The following is a 20,291-nucleotide window of genomic DNA, read 5'->3' as shown; positions in this document are numbered from 1 at the left end:
GGAGCGGCGCGCGCCGAATTGGACTGGAACGCCACTAGGCTAGGTCTGCTTTCGGCCGCGTACGCAACGTGCAGGTGTGCTATGGGCGATGGGCCCAGACCCCTGTGCGCTTAGGTTTAGACCGGCGTGCTGGCCTCTCTGTTTTGCCTAGGTGGGGCTGCGACGTGTTGATCTTCCGAGGCCGGGCATGACCCAGGAAAGTGTGTCCGGCCAAATGGGATCGAGCGTGTTGGGCTATGTGGTGCACCCCTGCAGGGAAGTTAATCTATTCGAATAGCCGTGATCTTCGGTAACAGGACGACTTGGAGTTGTACCTTGACCTTATGACAACTAGAACCGGATACTTAATAAAACACACCCTTCAAAGTTCCACAGACAACCCGGTGATCGCTTTTCCGCAGGGCGACGAGGAGAGGATCGCCGGGTAGGTTTATGCTACGCGATGCTACTGGAGATGTTACTTGGAGATGCTACTTGGAGGACTTCGACCTACCCTCTTCTGCCTGTTGCAAGACGAAGGTGACCAGAAGCGTAGTCTTCGATAAGACTAGCTATCCCCCTCTCTTATTCTGGCATTCTGCAGTTCAGTCCACTGATATGGCCCTTTACACATATACCCATGCATATGTAGTGTAGTTCCTTGCTTGCGAGTACTTTGGAAGAGTACTCACGGTTGCTTTCTCCCCCCTTTTTCCCCTTTCCCTTCCTTTCTGGTTGTCGCAACCAGATGCTGGAGTCCAGGAGCCAGACGCCACCGTCAACGACGACCCCTACTACACTGGAGGTGCCTACTACTACGTGCTGCCCGCTGATGACGACCTGGAGTAGTTTAGGAGGATCCCAGGCAGGAGGCCTGCGCCTCTTTCGATCTGTATCCCTGTTTGTGTTAGCCTTCTTAAGGCAAACTTGTTTAACTTATGTCTGTACTCAGATATTGTTGCTTCTGCTGACTCGTCTATGATCGAGCACTTGTATTCGAGCCCTCGAGGCCCCTGGCTTGTATTATGATGCTTGTATGACTTATTTTATTTGTAGAGTTGTGTTGTGATATCTTCCCGTGAGTCCCTGATCTTGATCGTACACATTTGCGTGCATGATTAGTGTACGATTGAATCGGGGGCGTCACAATGCTAGAGGAGGACTGCCCGTGAAACGCACTAGCGATCTCTTCGCATGGGGATGGGCAGGTACTGAGGAGAGAACTAAGTACAGTGAGTTGACTATTTTGTCTGCGGAAGCAAATCATGCGGCATTGTCATAAACCATTTATATTTTATAAACTGAAGGCTGCTCTGGAGGATGTGATAGCAAATAAGGATGTTGAGGAGGAAGATTATGTGAGACAGCATACAGTTGCACATGATGATGCTTTTGTGCCGAATCAAAATCATGTTTTTGTTGGTGATCCAGAAAAAATCAATACTAAAGGAGCACCGAAAGGGCAGAATAACAAAGGCCGTGGTAAGGAACCTGGCGTGACTACAAATGGTAGACCCAAAGGTTTTGATGAGAAACCTGTACGTCTATGCGGTTTATGCAGAGGAAAATGTCATTTCAAAAACAATTGTCCTGAGAATCCAAAGTATGTGCACACCATTTTATTTACGTTCTTTTCTTGTTTAGTTAATACTTTATAAAATTTTGACATATATTACAATCTTTCTATGCAGGAACATGGCATGATGATCATAGCAAAGAAATGTTTGAATAAAAAGAACAACTTCTGATTACAGTTGACGATTTATTTGGTTGTCTTAAAGAATAGTATTTACATATTTGTTTCGTTACATTGATACGGGAGACTTGTAATCGGTGTTTACTTATGTCATATTTGTTGGCACTATATTTGTTGTTCTTAATATGATATGCGACATACAAATTTTACGTTATAATATGATATGTGTATACAAATATAACATGATATGTATTATATATATATTCGTACAAATATATAACTTTGTCAATAAATCATGCATGTTGGGCGATCAGAGAGGCGCTACACAGCCGCCGGTTGCTTTAATTTTAAAAACATAACGTTAACAGGCGCCAGTAGACACCGCGGACGGCGATCCCAAGGCGCTGCATAGCCGCCAGTAGGCGCCGCGGGGGTGATCCCGAGGCTGACGCAGCCCTCGGGCGCAGAGAGGCGCACGCGGGAAGAGGTAGAATCAGCCTCGGCGTCGGCAACGGCCAACCCTGGGGCGACGCGCGGCGCGCGCCTGCTGGCAGATGACGCGGCCCACGTGCGCCATGTAGCGGCAAACGTGCGGCGCGGACGGCGCTCGCCTCTGAGATATCGTCATCATATATCATCGGAGTATTTTAAAACCACAACTCGTATATTCGCGAGAACACTTATTGAACATAAATTATAAATTAAATAGTACAATAAAAATGATAAAATGTATTTTTAATAAATTTGCCAGGTAATATAAACTTGACATGCTAAAAATATTTGAAACTCACATAAAAAAATAAAGCATCCACACACAATTCTCAGTCATGAACAAATAATATTTCGACAATCACGTAGAATTGTCGTATAATATTTTTATTTTTGTTTCCTCTTCGCAAGTCGAATTACTTTGTTCTTCACTTCTGTAAGCTTATTTTCGGGGGACATAATAATTCCAGCTATCATTCTTTTTCTCGAACTATCAATAGATTCCTGAAAAGTAATAAAAATAATATTATTTTCATCACTTATATATGATATAATGTACTAATTTTTCATACTTAAAATGTACTCACCTGAAAAATAGGAGTAATAAATTTTTCTCCGTCCCAGTATTGAAAACAGCGAAGGACGAACAGTCCATATGAGTTTCTGTGTTAAAAAAACATAAGTGCAATTTTAAAAGCACGTTAAGTAATATAGCACTTGATCAATCAACGTATTTCAAAAGCACATGGCACATGTAACTCATTCATCTTCTTGTTGAGGCATGTCGTAGGAGACTATAGGCCATGCGGACACATCCGGGAACGACATAATAGCACTGTCATTTGCATCTTGAATATCTCCTGCAAGTTGCTCTCTCTGACAAAAAAAAATATGAACATGTTGACTACATACGGTAAACAAATTATATGGTTAATTGTACACACATGAATACGCAACTTACAAAATTTTCAACGAATTTCCTGGATGCTTCAGAGATATTTACTTCCCCCCTCAAAGAATCAAGAATTTGGAACTCTTTCTTTCTAGTGTGCAAAACACATGTAATCCAATGGTTTTTATCCTTATTTAACGCAAAATAAGCCTATTTCATAACTTAAATATTGTTAATAAGCTCGGCTTTCACATAAGATAGTAATGAAAATACAATTCTGCAATACAAACGGTACCTTCGGTTTTGCAAAATATTCTGTCATGCATCTGTTGAGAGGTTCATTTGCATGTTCTAAACCTTCTGGATCGTCTACCGACTTCCCTCGTCTTACTGACTTTGACCGAGTGTTCAATAACCAGTAAGATCTATATGTGGGTACAATATACCTGTCTTTGACGAGACTTGAATCCGATATGTACGTCGCATAAGCGTCAATTACCTGAAATAAATGAGTAAATTTAAGATGGATGCAACATACTTAACGCATGACATAACGCGTCCGCAGAAAGTCCTTCATCTTTACCGTTGTTGAATATTTCATGGTTCTTATGTTTTGGTGAGTGCTCGTACGCTTTCACGTACTGCACAACGGCATGCACCATATCATCCACAGAATGATCAAATTGAGGGGTTGTTTCATTAAACAGTTCTACAACACAAGGCAATAAAGTTAAAGTACAAATTTATACTACACAATTTCCAATAATATATGCATAGCATGTTTAACTTACTCGTTTTTGCGGAACGTTTCGCACGTTTTCTCGGAGTCTTTTTAACATAAGGAGATTTCGTGTACTTTGACCCACACCGCTTTCGCTTTGCTGGAATCACCACCTTCTTCTCTTCTACCTCGTTATTACCATCTGACAAGGCATGTGACACTTCTTCCTCATTTTGAGGGACTTGCCATCTTGTAGCTTCTATTTCATCGGTTTTTAGAGATGATGCTTCTTTTTTTCTGACTGTTCCGGGACATCTATAGGATCCTCCTTGTCATCTTTAAAGCTACTCAAGTGACCGGTACTGAATTTGAACGAATCCTCTTCTTCAGAATCCAAATAATAATGGCCACTGCCATTTTGGCCATTAGGTGTGTGTTTGTCATCATACTGAAATTCTTTTTGAGGATACTTGTTTTCATACCTGGACTCACTATTCTGTCCATACAAATTTTCTTCATCCTCTGCCATTGTGCCCGGTTTGTACTGTACACCTGTTTTATTCATTTTCTCTAACACTCTCTGCAAAAGTAAGTTCATTCACATGTTATATCTTTTTATTAATTTATCGAGTTTAATAAAGTGCATACCAGAGTTGTTACATTTTTACTTGTGCGCATAACTTCGGCATACGAAACAATTTCTTACGAATTTCCTTCATATCATTCATAACCCGGTCCATAAAAGGCATTAGATTAGCAGGGACCTCGGACACGTTCTCCACTTTTTTCTTTCCCGTAACGGATGACTTTCGGCTACTATGTTTCTTACTGCTTTCAGCTTGTTCATCTGCAAGTTTTTTCATTCTATACTCCTTCGTAATGCAGTCATCAATCTGCAAAGTGAGTATGCAATGACAACATGAGTACATAACATTCTCAATGCATAATCAATATACAAGTAAATAAGCATTATAATATTACCAATCCATGGCCACGACCATTTTCCAGGTCGTACTTGTCTCGTTTCTCCGCTTTAAATTCAGTCCAATTTTTCATTAGGGGAACTTGCAACGACAACGGGTCATTTTTCGGGCCGGTGGTTGGCTGCACCTTCTCCCAATATAAGTACTACAAAACAAAAGACAAAATAAGTTACGAACACATAAATTAAAGGAATATGAAATAGCATTAATTAATAGCATACCTGGAGTAGGGCTAGGTTGCCACATGGCCATTCCCTCACATGGCCGTCCTGCTTGAGTTTACCAATCTTCGTCAAACAAGTTCACAAAGTAAACACGTTAAAATTCAACGTGCTTATCCGCTTCACGTCATGCACCAACGCGTAGTACTCATTTGGTATGGAGACAGCTGACATGGGTGCAATAATGGTCCCCAGCAAAACAAGAACAACCATCCGAAGAAATTCATCGTCGGCGGATTTATTCCTCACAATTTTTTGTATCAAGTCATCTATCATTATGTGACCATTTTTTTTGTGAACGTACTGAATAGGAATTTTCTTTATTAACTCTTTTCCTTCCGTTGCAAGCATGCCAAAAACATCCTCACCTTCATTCTTAAACCCAAATATTGAACACACATCGTCCGGTCTAAGTGAAATTAGGCCTTTACTGCCACTATTGTATGAATTTTTTGCTGTTTGGGTTATAACCTAACAACATAAAATGCAGCAAAATCTCTCATTTGTACTGACGGAATGATCAACATCTCTTCCAAGCCTGTTTCGTAGAACCTAAATCGCTGAGCGGTGGTAAATCTTTCAACGAGACTTACCCACTTCTCTATGGAACATGGAATCACATCATCGATGTCCATACTGCATGTTAATTTTTTCCTATTAATACATATAATTACGCAATAGCATCGACAGAAATTGTTCGAGGTGAGAAACGTGACCTTAATCCGGGCGACAGCCGCCGAACAACGGCTGTGGCGGAGCCGAAAGCAGGCTGCCCAGCGTCGGCGATCTGCGCCTGCGGGGCGTGGGGCAGTCTATGCCAACAAGCGCCGTTGACTATGGACGGCGATGGACGGCGCCGCACGTGCGGCGAGATCGTTGCGTGCCTGAGGGCGATCGTGGTAGGGCGATCGTGGCAGGGCGACTGGGGCACGGGGCGGCGTACGGGGGGCGAATGGTGTGGATAGGGTTCCGCCGTGCGTGGCGGTATACGGCGATGGAAAGGGAAAAAAATTATTCGTTCGCCGTCTGGGCCCAGCCCGATACCGCCGAACCTATAGCGCCCAATCTATAGCGATGGTGGCCACCGCCGAACATGCTAATGTTTAGTCCCACATTGCTTCTCGTCGTGCTAATTCACCTGTTTAAATACCGTAGTCTGCTTGCAATGTCAAATCCTCTAGTGTGGCGGTATCACTTAAGGAGGTTAACGTAAATTATGCTCTGGCACTCCATAATCATGGAGTATCACAGCAATAATTCACTTTAATCTTCTTAAATGAGTCCGTCCGCAATATGGGACTCTTTATTTTTTTTGTTTATTTTGTATTATTTTTTCATGAAACGCTGCAATGTTTTTTTGACACGCCTGCAAAATTTGGGTGTGTTTCGACACTCGACGTATTTATTACGATTTTCTCCGTGAAAATACCTAGAAAACATCTCCCGACGTGACGCGACTTCCGTTCGTACTCCGATTCCGTCGTAATCTGACGTGCGAGACCGTGGGGGTCACTCACACGCGCATGCAAAAGTTGGGTGCGTTTCGTGCATGTTGACATGTACTCAAAGTACAAACCTGAGGTGTCGGTCTGGGGTGTGACATGCATTCAGTATGTGTTCCCTTTCGCAAAGCCATGAAACATCGGGATTTTTTTCCACACGCTACAGTGTGGCACACAAGCACGCCCGCAAAATTTGGGTGTGTTTCGACACTTGATGCATTTACTACGATTTTCTCCATGAAAATACCCAGAAAACGTCTCCCGACGTGACGCGACTTCCATTCGTACTTCGATTCCGTCGTAATCTGACGTGCGAGACCGTGGGGGTCACTCACACGCGCATGCAAAAGTTGGGTGCGTTTCGTGCATGTTGACACGTACTCACAGTACAAACCTGAGGTGTCGGTCTGGGGTGTGACATGCATTCAGTATGTGTTCCCTTTCATAAAGCTGATTATAATTTTTTAATAAACTCAAAAATGTTAGGCAGTAACCAGAAAGTCATAATCAATTATTTTCAAAAAATTGATTATTAGTACTTATAATTTATAATAAACAACTTATTATTCTTACTTACAAAGTAAATAATAAAAATGACGTGCCATTTTCTATATTAACTAGTTCTATATTAAGTAGTTTTTTAATATAATTACATAATAAATTCTACATTAAGTATTGTTCTTAACATAACTACTTAATAAATTTCATAGAAAGTACCTTTTTTATGTATGAGTATTTTTCAAATTATAACAAATAACACTTTACTATTATGAAAACAACTGTAGCCATTAATGCAAAACAAATAACAAATAAATAATGAACATTAAATAAGTTATAAATCATTTATAACAAATAAAAATGAACATTTTTAAACAATAAATAAAGAAAACAACTAATCCCACCCGGCCCGCCGAAAGACGCTGCGCGATGGCCGGCCCAGTGACTGTGTGCGACGGTGCGCGTGGGCCGTCCCATTGAGTGTGCGCCCGGTGCGGGGGCAGTGTCGGCGGTGAGGACTAAAGTTTAGTCCCACCTCGCCCGCCGAACGACGCCGCGACCGCCTTATATGCCCAGCTCGCACCACCCTTTCAGAACTCCTCTGATCCCCACCCCGTCCCGCCGCTGTCCCGTTGGCCTATTCTGGCAGCCATAGCTGGGCCGAATGGCCGGCCCTTTCGCCAGTCGGCTTGATCGGGCCGGACCGATTAGGCGCACTTGAGGCCTGCCAGCACAGGCGGGCTTATTTTTTTAATCATTATTTTTTTAATCATTATAATATCAGCTCGTCAATTCGCGCAGAAATAACAATACTAAAGTTTTCTTATATATAATTTAAATATGAAATAAATTCTGTATGAAGTACTCTTTTTAATATAATTACTTAATCTTATGTGGTAAATTCATCAACACTACAGGTATTTTTCGACATCCTTCAAATGAACTCAATTGTTTTCCACAGTCTTGTACCATCATGAATAGGATGCATGACAAGTTTCGTGGCTTTTTGCCATTTTATGAATTTTCTATAATTTTTTCGATCGAAACACTTTAAATGCTGACCGGACGTGACGCAACGTGCTCTTCGTATCGAAATACCATAAATTTTTGGATTATGTGTGGGAGTGGGCATACTAACTCACATACAAAAATTTCAGCCCATTCTGAAGATGTCAAAAAATTGACCTTCTTCTTCGTAGACCATTCGGGTATGAGCAAAGGCCATGTCCGAAAACGAGTTATTTTTCGACATCCTTCAAATGAATCCAATTTTTTCTCACAGTCTTGTACCATCATGAATAGGATGCATGACAAGTTTCGTGGCTTTTTGCCATTTTATGAATTTTCTATAATTTTTTCGGTCGAAACACTTTAAATGCTGATCGGACGTGACGCAACGTGCTCTTCGTATCGAAATACCATAAATTTTTGGATTATGTGTGGGAATGGGCATACTAACTCATATGCAAAATTTCAGGCCATTCTGAAGATGTCAAAAAATTGACCTTCTTAATATGATGCATGAATTTGAAACAACTAAAACGCTGACCGGACAAAAATATTACAAAACTTTATGTATTAATAAAACAAACTTTGCATAAAATGCTAAACTATTAAAAATAAGATACATAATAATGATGTGATCTGAATTTACAATGCATTAGCAGCACTACCGCAGCTGCCCGGGCAATGCAAAGTCAACTCACATTATTACTATCTATCTTATCTGATAAGGTGCATGAATCCGCCTATATAAGCCGGTCTGGGCGTCCTTCGGCGGGCGAGGTGGGACTAAACGAAACCATCCACCCCGCCCCTGCACCCTCGACCGCTCGCAGGCGCTCCTTCCAGCGGCCCACTAGGCCTACTGAAATCGGCCCACCTCGTCAGTCGACGCGCAGCGCCGTGGCAGGCCGCTCGCACTGCGCCTTACAGCGGCCCACCTCGCCAGTCAACGCGCAGCACCGCGGCAGGCCGCTCGCACCTCGCCTGCCGGAGCTCGCCCGCACCAGTTTAAATAGGCTTTTCTCATAAGTTTTTTTCAATTCAAGTTTAATTTTTATTTTATATTTTATTTTTACAATACAATTTTTTTAAATATATCTTCTAATTTGTTTTGCGAGTATTATGTCAATTTTTTATTGTTTGGTTTTATATTTACTTTTCTAGTTTACATAGGTTTTTCCAATTCAAGTTTACTTTTTTCTGAATTTTATTTTTTACAATACAATAGTTTTTTAAAAAAAAAATCTTCTAACTTGTTTTGTAAATATTATGTCAATTTTTTATTGTTTTGTTTTATATTTACTTTTCTAGTTTAATTCTTTTCTCATTTTTTTACGATACAACTCTTTTTAAAACTAAAAATAACAGTATCGATTTCAACACTTGATTGTTCAACAACATTTAAAAACCATCCATTCAAACACTCGATATTTCATTAGAGTTTTCATAGATATTTTACATGGTACTAGAAATAAAACTTAACTAAAGAACATTACAAAAATAATTAAACATTACTAAACGACATTTTCAAATAAACCCTAAACTACTCGTCCTCCACGTCGCCGAAGTCTGCCTCGTCATACAGGCCATCGCCGTTATCGCTGTCGTCGCTGCTGCTGCTGCTGTCGTCGAGGGGCACCACGGTCACGGCCGGCGCAGCCATCGAGTCCTCGAGCGCGGCGTGGTACCCGGGAAAGTCCTCCGGGTCCTCCGGGTGGACGGCGCCCGGGGCGACCTGAAGGTACTCCTGAACGAGCGGCGGCGGCTGCGGCATGTTCTCCGACTCACGGAGCGCCGTCAGGTAGCCCGGCATGTCGTCCGGGTCGCCGGCCTCTGCCGCCAGCCGCCTGTACTCCGCCACCAATGCCGGCTCTGGCTGCTGCCGCGGCTCGGGCGGAGGGGCGCGGCTGGACCCTGCGCCGTTCCTGCCCGCCGTACGGTGATCGCCGGGACCGAGGCGGACAGCACCGCGGTCACCGCCTCGGCCTCCGCGGGGCAGGGGCGGGTGCATGGCGCCGAAGTCGAGGCGGGCGCGGGTCGAGCGCGCCTCGCCGCGGCGGTACAGCTGAAAGCCGTCCCCCGGCGGAGCAGGCACGACGCCGGCGACTGCCTGCGCGCGGTACGGCGCGACCACCTCCTCAAAGGTGCGGCCGTCCCAGAGCTGATGCCGCCGCGCGCGGTTGTGCTTCGTGGGGGGGCGCGGGCCGGCGTAGGCGTGGAGACGCCGCAGCTGATCGTCGGCGAGGCGATCCGCCCAGCCGGGGTTGTTGGGGGCGTACTGGGGTCGGCGAGCTCCTCCGGCGACAGGCGCGCCTTGTACAGGCCGACGGCGTGGGCGAAGAGGTGGGTGCCGACCTCGGGCATCGGCGCAACGGGGACGCCGTCGATGCTCAGGCGCCACCTTGCCGGCAGGCGCACATCGGGCGCGGCGGGGATGCCGAAGTGGGCGAGCTCCTCCGCCTCCTCCATCGTCAAGTTGGGGCGGGTCATCATCGGCGAGAGGGAGAGGCAGGGCGCGCGAGGTGGTGAAGGGCGCAAGAGGAGGACGCCGGCGACAAGGGGGGAGAAGGAGAGGCGAGGCGAGGGCGGTGTGCGAGCCGACGGAGGGCGCGAGGCGCTTTCTATAGGGCGCAGTGGTGGGTGGGGCGGGGGGTGCCGGCGATCAATGCCGGTGGGCAGCCGAGCGGTCAAAGGGCGCAGAAGGGCAGGCGGCGGCGTGTGAATCGGTGCCGGCGATCAATGCCGGTGGGCAACCGAGCGGTCAAAGGGCGCAGAAGGGCAGGCGGCGGCGTGTGAATCGGCGGCGGCGATTAATGCCTGAGTACGAGCGGGCGGCGTTCGCGGGCGGTCAAGCGGTGGCGTGCGCAGGCGCGCGGCAGGCGGTGGCGTGTGAATCCGCGCCGCCCGCGGACCGACGCCGGCGACGGGACGGCTCACTGCGCCGGCGTTAATGGTTCGCCTAATCCGCGGCGAATTAATGGATTAGGTTTTAGTACGCGTGGGCCTGTCCTCCTCCTCACGCGGCGTACACCGCCCACGTACGGGCGTAGAGCGGGCCGTACAGACACGCGCCTCGCTACGCCGCGGTACGCCTCCCCCACCTTGATTTCCCATCCTACCCCTACTCACTTATTCTCACGAAAGGGTATCTTTTAATCTGGACCATTGATGTGTCGGGGGGGTTGTATCAAAGAAGAAGTGCTCAAATTGAACGAGACTTGTAGCATTGGTAAGTGAAGAGGGGAGGTCTCCATGAAATTTATTGTTCCCCATAAAGAGAAGCTCGAGAAGAGGAAGGTCATTGAATGCATTCGGAGGTATTGTCCCCGTAAGCTTATTGTCACGTACAGAAAAGCCAACAAGAGATGATATGTTCCAAATAGGAGAAGGTATAGTCCCGGTGAGGCTGTTGACTTCCAAGTCAAGAGATACAAGATTAGATAACCGACCAAGAGACGAAGGTATAGCACCGGAGAGCCGATTTTGCGAAAGAAAAATCTGTCTGAGGTTTGGTAGATTGCCAAGAGAAGCAGGAATCATGCCCGACAAGGAGTTGTTTGATAGACTCAATATGAGAAGGGATGACATGTTTCCCAATGATGATGGGATCTTCCCGGACAAAGCATTGGTTTGAAGTTTCAAGATGGCAAGATTTCTCAAGGCACCGAGCTCACCTTGGATCTCACCGTGCAGCTGGTTGCGGGCCAGGATAAGCTTCGTGAGTTGGGTGCAACCTCTCAAAGAAGTAGGAATGCTGCCTTGCAACGAGTTCATGGTAAGGTTCAATACCCGAAGCCGGCGAAGATGACCGAGATCCGAGGGTATGTGCCCTCTCAGTTGGTTCTCCCCAAGGTCAAGCACACGGAGATACGAGAGGTTGGCCAGTAAGGGCGAGATGCCCCCAATCAAGCCCAAGGAGTTGAGGTTAAGCTCAACGATCCTTCCAGCGTGCTTGCGGCTGCATCCAACGCCACGCCACTTGCACGGGTGGTTGGAGCTGTTCCAAGAAAGGAGTGAGCCAAATGGATCGGACACCATGCCCCTCAAGGACAGGAGTGCGTGCATTTGCACAGCGGTGACATCTCCGTTGGCTAGCGACGCTGCACCGTAGGGGTACAAGAAGAGCGTGAAGAACAAAAACATGACACACTAGCCATTGTTTTGGTTTGGATGGGAAGGAAGATTTGTGGCCGAGTAGTAGTAAGGAGTGATGCATGGGGTACAACTTCACCTTGAAGTGGTCGATCATATATATAGAATCAGGTACAGACGTATGTATGCAGAATTGCAGATGCATGCATGTGTCCACTCCGCCCCTGTGGCATGGAATCAAGATAACCGTGCCCGCACGGCAGTGCAAAATTCCAGCCCTGTTGCACTACTTGCACCCGCTCGAGACTTTTGTGATTGCATGCCATGTGGCCTGTGCCATCCCGGGAGGCCTTCTCTCAAAGAAAGACTAGAAAAGAAAAGGACGGGGTCTCCGTCTTCTAGTCGTCGCCGTGGTCCGATCCGGCGGCTTCCCATACATCTGCTGCAATGTAGTGGAAAATTTGATTCCAGCCCAATTGAACTAGTGGCAGTACAGACAAATGTGTTGTGCAAGTACTTGGAATTTTCCTAAGATGACCCATGCCCCAGAACTTTCTGGGGCCACAAAAGGAGAAAACAATTCCTAATTCAATAAAAGAAATCCATCCTGGTCTCATTAGTATGGATATGGACATACGCAGCAATCAAATAAAAGACCTGAATCCCTGTTAGAGTGGATCGATCTTCTCACCTCACGTACAGGGGCGGGCCCACCTCAATTCAAGGGTATTCAGTTGAATACCCATGATTTTTGCCAAAAAAAACTAGGTATATGTTGTATAAATATTGTGTACGTATAAGGAAAAACGGAACTGATACGCAACACATCCAAGATAGGCATTTCAGCCCAAAAACAGAGGCTAGCCCACCCTCTGTTTTCCCTCAACAGCACGACTGCCCATTGGCCCAAATGGCTGTACCTCACAGCCCACACACGTCCATCATCGCCCTAAAAAACTGTCCATCGATCAGGCGCAGGATAACCGTCACCTCCCTTCCCCTGTTCGATCTCTTCGCACGCGAGCCGCCATGCGGCCAGAGCTGTTGCCATCGCCTGATCGGCGATCGCACGTGCGTGCGGCGGCGCGGACGGCGCAACAAATCCATTCCCCAACCCATTGATTCTGATCCCTGCAGTCTGCAACGGGCATCAGGCATAGATGCAATTTCAAATCCACAACCCACAGATTCAAATATAATTGCTAATTAGATATATTAATCATTCGCCTTCTGAAACTGGGATTTCTCCTCTCATGCCGATTTTTATTTCTTAGTCGAACTGAATTCATTTCTCACTGCTGGCAGGGGCATGGTTTTCTTCTTGTACTGTCCAGCAGGCTGCAGTACAAACGTACGAAGACTAAGGGGCCGTTCGGAAACTCTTTGTTCCTAACTCCGCTGCGGGAGCGGAGCGGCATCTAGTGTATTGGGCGAGCAGCTAAATGGGCGCTTTGTCCGCTCTGCTCCCTGGCGAAGGAGCGGAGTATTACCGAACACGGCCTAAGTAAGTTAGTTTGATCACTTGTCTTCTATTTAATTATAATGAATTAGAGAGTTGTTTGCAGTTAACTATGAATTGTTTAGATATGATAATTTGCAACTTTTCATTTGAATTTGTAATGTGAGAGCGTGTATAAATTTTGAATTTGTTACAATCAGCATAACCTATAAAGATTAGTCATTGAAAGGGAATTATGCTTGCAAGTTAAGGATGAAGAAATCATCGCTCATTTTCAAAACATCGGGGATTGCAAATTTATCATTTCATTTGTAAGCTTTCTTATCATTTCCAATTTTCTATCCTCTATTTATCCTAAATTTTGCCATGCTATGCTGAAAAATTATTACTTCTATATATTGGACAATTCCAATTTATGATTAATTTTTATAAGTATAATATATTACAAGATATCCTTTTTAATATATTTCACAACTAGTAATATGTTGCTATAATGGTTATACACGCCAAAAGGAAGGTTATAGGCTTTCAAAAAAAGTTTTTGAAATTTGAATACACACACTTCAATTCCTGGGCCCACCCCTGCTCACGTACACTTGCCGGTTAATTAACTAGTAATTGTTACTTTGTTTATGTGGCTGTTGGAATGCTGGCTTCTCGCGGTGGTGGTGGATATTTGTGATCATACATGCTTTGGTTGGTAATAAGGGGTTACTGTTACGTACTGTTACACACACAACAGGGAAAACATACTACGCTGGGTGTGCAAACCACCCGACGAAGGATGAATCTACCTCAGCGTACGGTAGGCCGTGTGTGACACTCACGTCAAGTTCGTCGGCATATAGGTGTAAGCCGAGTGTCTTTTGTCAATGGCTCGGCATACAAATAGGCCGAGACATGATGGAGGCACTCTTTGCCTTTCTTCTTTAATATATAATATGCACACTTGTTTATATTTGAGAAAAAAAATAAGCCGAGACAAAAAACGTCAGCCCATGCTAACCGTGCCGGGAGTAGGCCGAGTGCTAGCTGATGCGCATGTCATATATGTAAGCCGAGCTTTCTCAACAAAAAAAAAAGTAAGCCGAGCGCCAGCCGTAGGGGCGGAGCCAGGATTTGGGCATAGGGAGCCAAGCCAAGTAGATAAAAAAAACTAATCCAGCGTAAAAGATATTCATAAAGAACGAGGTTGAAAACTTGCAGACCAGCCTAACAACTTCAGTAGTTGAAAACTCGAAGGAACCAACATAGAAAACAAATTAGTCTTAAATAACAGTGTTTGGCGCTTTTTTTGTTTTCATAGTTGCTGAATTTTAATCTTAGAATTAGCTGTATTGTATACGATTGACGTAGGATTTTTTTTCCTTTTGGCATCATAGATATGAACTCGTACAAAATAATTTGCATCACGATAATTTTTAGGACACACACACGAATTCTTGATACTCGACCAATTTAAAGTTTCAAAACTGATACAAGATGAGAAACTGAGAGGGATCGGTATAGTATAATGTGTCAACCTTGGCTAGTTCGTTAGCTGGAGTAGAGAACTAGGCTGCATCCCCGGCTCGCGGCATGAATCGGATGGTGAGCATGAAAGCAGGGAGAGCAGATGCAGGCGGACGCAAGGGCACGAGACGGGGCGCCGACGCCTGCCTTAATCTCATGCTAATCACAGGAGAAAGTGGCTTTTCAAGAAACAAGAGCTAACTGGCCAATCTGAATGGTAGTAGCAATGCTACATCTACGTAATCAGTCTTACGTAATTAACGTAATAGCTCAGGTAGCATTTTTTGTTGTTGGGCGAAATTAGATAAGGGGGCCCACCCAGTTGAAATAAGGGGGGTGGAGAGATTAATTAGGGAGTTTACATATAGGATGGGAACGTAGGTGTGCGTAGGTGTAGCATTTTTTGAAATGGTAGTGCCCTTTTACACCGAAAGTGCTTTTCTGCACCCGAGCTCAAATGAGCTTGGTGAACAGTAAAATCAAAAAAATAAAATAAAAATTAAAAAGTTCCAAATTGTTTTTCTGAAAAACATTGACGAAAGTTCTAAGAGCGTGCAAAAAATCGTCATGAAATCACATTTCTGTAAGGCGTGGGAAAAAAACAAATTCAGTGCTCGAAAATGCTTTTGAAAGTAGCATTTTCAGAGTACTGATTTTTTTCACCACGCCTTATAGAATGTGATTTCATGAAAAAAAAAGTGCAAGCACTTAAAACTTTTGTCAATATTTCTCACAAAAAATTAGAATTTTTTTAAAAAAATTGATTTTGTTTTGATTTTACTGTTCACCCGAGCTCATTTGAGCTCGGGTGCAGAAACTCTGCGTCCCATGGGCTCTTTTTCTTTTATCCAGAATAGACGCTGACATAGACGTGCTATCGGAATATCCTATTTCTATACCCCTATTGTTGGGGAACGCAGTAATTTAAAAAAAATTCCTACGCACATGCAAGATCCATTTAGGTGATGCATAGCAACAAGAGGGGGAGAGTATGTCTATGTACCCTCGTAGATCGAAAGCGGAAGCGTTATGAAACGCGGTTGATATAGTCGAACGTCTTCACGATCCAATCGATCAAGTACCGAACGCACGACACCTCTGCAATCTGCACACGTTCAGCTCGGTGACGTCCCTCGTACTCTTGATCCAATTGAGGCCGAGGGAGAGTTTCGTCAGCACGACGGCGTGATGACGGTGATGATGAAGTTACCGACGCAGGGTTTCGCCTAAGCACTACAACGATATGACCGAGTTGGAATTCTATGGAGGGGGGCACCGCACACGGCTAAACAATCAACTTGTGTGTCTATGGGGTGCCCCCTCCCCCGTATATAAAGGAGTGGAGGAGGGGAGGGCCGGCCCTCTCTATGGCGCACCCAAGGGGGAGTCCTACTCCCAGTAGGAGTTGGTTCCCCCCCACCCCCTTCCCTAGTTGGAGTAGGAGAAGAAGGAAGAGTGAGAGAGAGGGAAGGAAAGCCCCCCCCCCCAATTCGGATTGGGCTTGGGGGGCGCCCTCCACCTGGCCGCCTCCTCCTCTCTCTCACTAAGGCCCAATAAGGCCCATTGACTCTCCGGGGGTTCCGGTAACCCCCCGGTACTCCGGAAAATACCCGAACTCATCCGGAACCATTTCGATGTCCAAACATAGCTTTCCAATATATCGATCTTTATGTCTCGACTATTTCGAGACTCCTGGTCATGTCTGTGATCATATCCGGGACTTCGAACTACCTTCGGTACATCAAAACACATAAAATCATAATAGCGATCATCATCAAACGTTAAGCGTGCGGACCCTATGAGTTCGAGAACTATGTAGACATGACCGAGACTCATTTCCGTCAATAACCAATAGCGAAACCTGGATGCTCATATTGGTTCCTACATATTCTACGAAGATCTTTACCGGTCAAACTGCATAACAACATACGTTGTTCCCTTTGTCATCGGTATGTTACTTGCCCGAGATTCGATCGTCGTATCTCAATACCTAGTTCTATCTCGTTACCGGCAAGTCTCTTTACTCGTTCTGTAATGCATCATCCGGCAACTAATTCATTAGTCACATTGCTTGCAAGGCTTATAGTGATGTGCATTACCGAGAGGGCCCAGAGATACCTCTCCGATACACGGAGTGACAAATCCTAATCCTGATCTATGCCAACTCAACAAACACCATCAGAGACACCTGTAGAGCATCTTTATAGTCACCCAGTTATGTTCTGACGTTTGATAGCACACTAAGTGTTCCTCCGGTATTCGGGAGTTGCATAATCTCATAGTCATAGGAACATGTATAAGTTATGGAGAAAGCAATAGCAATAAACTAAATGATCATAGTGCTAAGTTAACGGATGGGTCTAGTCCATCACATCATTCTCTAATGATGTGATCTCGTTCATCAAATGACAACACTTGTCTATGGCTAGGAAACTTAACTATATTTGATTAACGAGCTAGTCAAGTAGAGGCATACTAGGGACACTCTGTTTGTCTATGTATTCACACATGTACTAAGTTTCCGGTTAATACAATTCTAGCATGAATAATAAACATTTATCATGATATAAGTAAATATAAATAACAACTTTATTATTGCCTCTAGGGCATATTTCCTTCAGTCTCCCACTTGCACTAGAGTCAATAATCTAGTTCACATCGTCATGTGATTTCACACCAATAGTTCACATTTTTATGTGATTAGCTCACATCTTCATGTGACTAATACCCAAAGGGTTTACTAGAGTCAATAATCTAGTTCACATCGCTATGTGATTAACACCCAAAGAGTGATCATGTTTTGCTTGTGAGAGAAGCTTAGTCTATGGGTCTGCAACATTCAGATCTGTATGTATTTTGCAAATTTTTATGTCTACAATACCACTAGTAGAAAAAGGGTCAAATGTGAAGCACATTAGTGCCAGTTTGAATCTGAGCCGGCACTAATGTGACCATTAGTGACGGTTCCAACGGCTAGGCGGGTGGACATCATTAGTAACGGTTCGTGGGCGACCTTTAGTACCGGTTCATGCCACGAACCGGTACTAATGAGGCCAGTGCGGTTGTGGTCAGACTGGGGCCCCCATGAAGACCTTTAGTACCGGTTCATGGCATGAACCGGTACTAGAGTTTCTTAGTAAGCTGATTTTTAGTCCCACCTTGCCAAGAGAGAGGCGGTATGAGCGGTTTATAAGCCGTGAGTGCAGAGACAATGACGAAGAGGCGCAATTCTCACCTGCACGTTGCTTACCTTCAAGCCTTTCGAAATAGCATAGATTGCACTGAGCTATGTGCAGTGCAGTCTACACTATTCCGAAAGGTTTGAAGCAAATTAACCAGCATTGCACCTCTTTTTTATTTTTAACAACTTATTTAAACTCCGGACTTATTGTGTTCAGTATGCAGCATTCAAAGCGACATCATCAATTTCCAACATGTTCTGACATCATTTGTTGTTTTTCAGTCATTTATCGAATTGTTTAAAGAGCTAAATGACCGTGAAATTGAAAATCACTACAAAATGAACTGTGGAAATGTTGAAATTTGGCATGGTATCATCATTTCACCCGCATAGCATTGTGAAAGAGTAGAGAGGGTCAGGGCAAAAACTGGACGCACTTTGTGTACAAACTGGACAATGTCTTTCGGAGTATCAGGGTTTTGGACGAGAACTCATCTGTTACACGGGCACTTCAATGTTTTTTAAACTTATTTGAACTCCCGACTTCTTTTGCATTCAGTATGCAGCATTCGAAGCGACATCATCAATTTCCAACATGTTCTGACATCATTTGTTGTTTTTCAGTCATTTACCTAATTGTTTAGAGAGCTAAATGACTGTGAAATTGAAAATCACTACAAAATGAAGTGTGAAAATGTTGAAACTTGGCATGGTATCATCATTTCACCTGCATAGCATGTGCGAAAGAGTAGAGAGGGTCACGGCAAAAACTGGACGCACTTCGTGTACAAATTGGACAATCTCTTTCGGAGGATTAGGGTTTCGGACGAGAACTCATCTGTTACACGGGCACTTCAATGTTTTTTAAACTTATTTGAACTTCGGAATTATTTTGCATTCAGTACGCAGCATTCAAAGTGACGTCATCAATTTCCGACATGTTCTGACATCATTTGCTGTTTTTCAGTCATTTATCTAATTGTTTAAAGAGCTAAATGACCGTGAAATTGAAAATCACTACAAAATGAACTGTGAAAATGTTGAAACTTGGCATGGTATCATCATTTCACCCGCATAGCATGTGCGAAAGAGTAGAGAGGGTCACGGCAAAAACTGGACGCACTTCATGTACAAACTAGACAATGTCTTTCGGAGTATCAGGGTTTCGAACGAGAACTCATCTGTTACACGGGCACTTCAATGTTTTTTAAACTTATTTGAACTCCGGACTTCTTTTGTGTTCAGTATGCAGCATTCAAAGCGACGTCATCAATTTCCGACATGTTCTGACATCATTTGCTATTTTTTAGTCATTTACCTAATTGTTTAGAGAGCTAAATGACCGTGAAATTGAAAATCACTACAAAATGAACTGTGAAAATGTTGAAACTTGGCATGGTATCATCATTTCACCCGCATAGCATGTGCGAAAGAGTAGAGAGGGTCACGGCAAAAACTGGATGCACTTCGTGTACAAACTGGACAATCTCTTTCGGAGTATGAGGGTTTCGGACGAGAACTCATCTGTTACACGGGCACTTCAATGTTTTTTAAACTTATTTGAACTCTGGACTTCTTCTGCGTTCAATATGCAGCATTCAAAGCGACGTCATCAATTTCCAACATGTTCTCACATCATTTGTTGTTTTTCAGTTATTTACCTAATTGTTTAGAGAGCTAAATGACAGTGAAATTGAAAATCACTACAAAATAAACTGTGAAAATGTTGAAACTTGGCATGGTATCATCATTTCACCCGCATAGCATGTGCGAAAGAGTAGAGAGGGTCACGGCAAAAACTGGACGCACTTCATGTACAAACTGGACAATCTCTTTCGGAGTATCAGGGTTTCGGACGAGAACTGATCTGTTACACGGGCACTTCAATGTTTTTTAAACTTATTTGAACTCCAAACTTCTTTTGCGTTCAGTATGCAGCATTCAAAGCAACGTCATCAATTTCCGACATGTTCTGACATCATTTGCTGTTTTTCAGTCATTTACCTAATTGTTTAGAGAGCTAAATGACCGTGAAATTGAAAATCACTACAAAATGAACTA

The 20,291-nt window shown here is 44.2% G+C and overlaps 1 protein-coding gene across 1 annotated transcript in view; it reads right to left on the bottom strand.

Moving 5' to 3' along the window:
- Positions 1 to 12,188, bottom strand: part of LOC119300440 (receptor kinase-like protein Xa21) — a 28,871-nt gene extending 16,683 nt beyond the window's left edge. The window contains exons 1-2 of the mRNA XM_037577398.1: positions 11,465 to 12,188; positions 11,162 to 11,392 (exon numbers count right to left, since the gene is read on the bottom strand). Coding sequence (XP_037433295.1) covers positions 11,162 to 11,392; positions 11,465 to 12,129 — 896 coding nt within the window. The 5' untranslated portion in view covers positions 12,130 to 12,188. The remainder of the gene's footprint in view (positions 1 to 11,161; positions 11,393 to 11,464) is intronic.
- Positions 12,189 to 20,291: the final 8,103 nt, after the last annotated feature.

This window comes from Triticum dicoccoides, chromosome 5A (assembly GCF_002162155.2).
Source record: "Triticum dicoccoides isolate Atlit2015 ecotype Zavitan chromosome 5A, WEW_v2.0, whole genome shotgun sequence".
Lineage (NCBI taxonomy): Eukaryota > Viridiplantae > Streptophyta > Magnoliopsida > Poales > Poaceae > Triticum > Triticum dicoccoides.
Note: the sequence above shows the minus strand (reverse complement) of the source record. Positions and strands in the feature narration are given on the sequence as shown.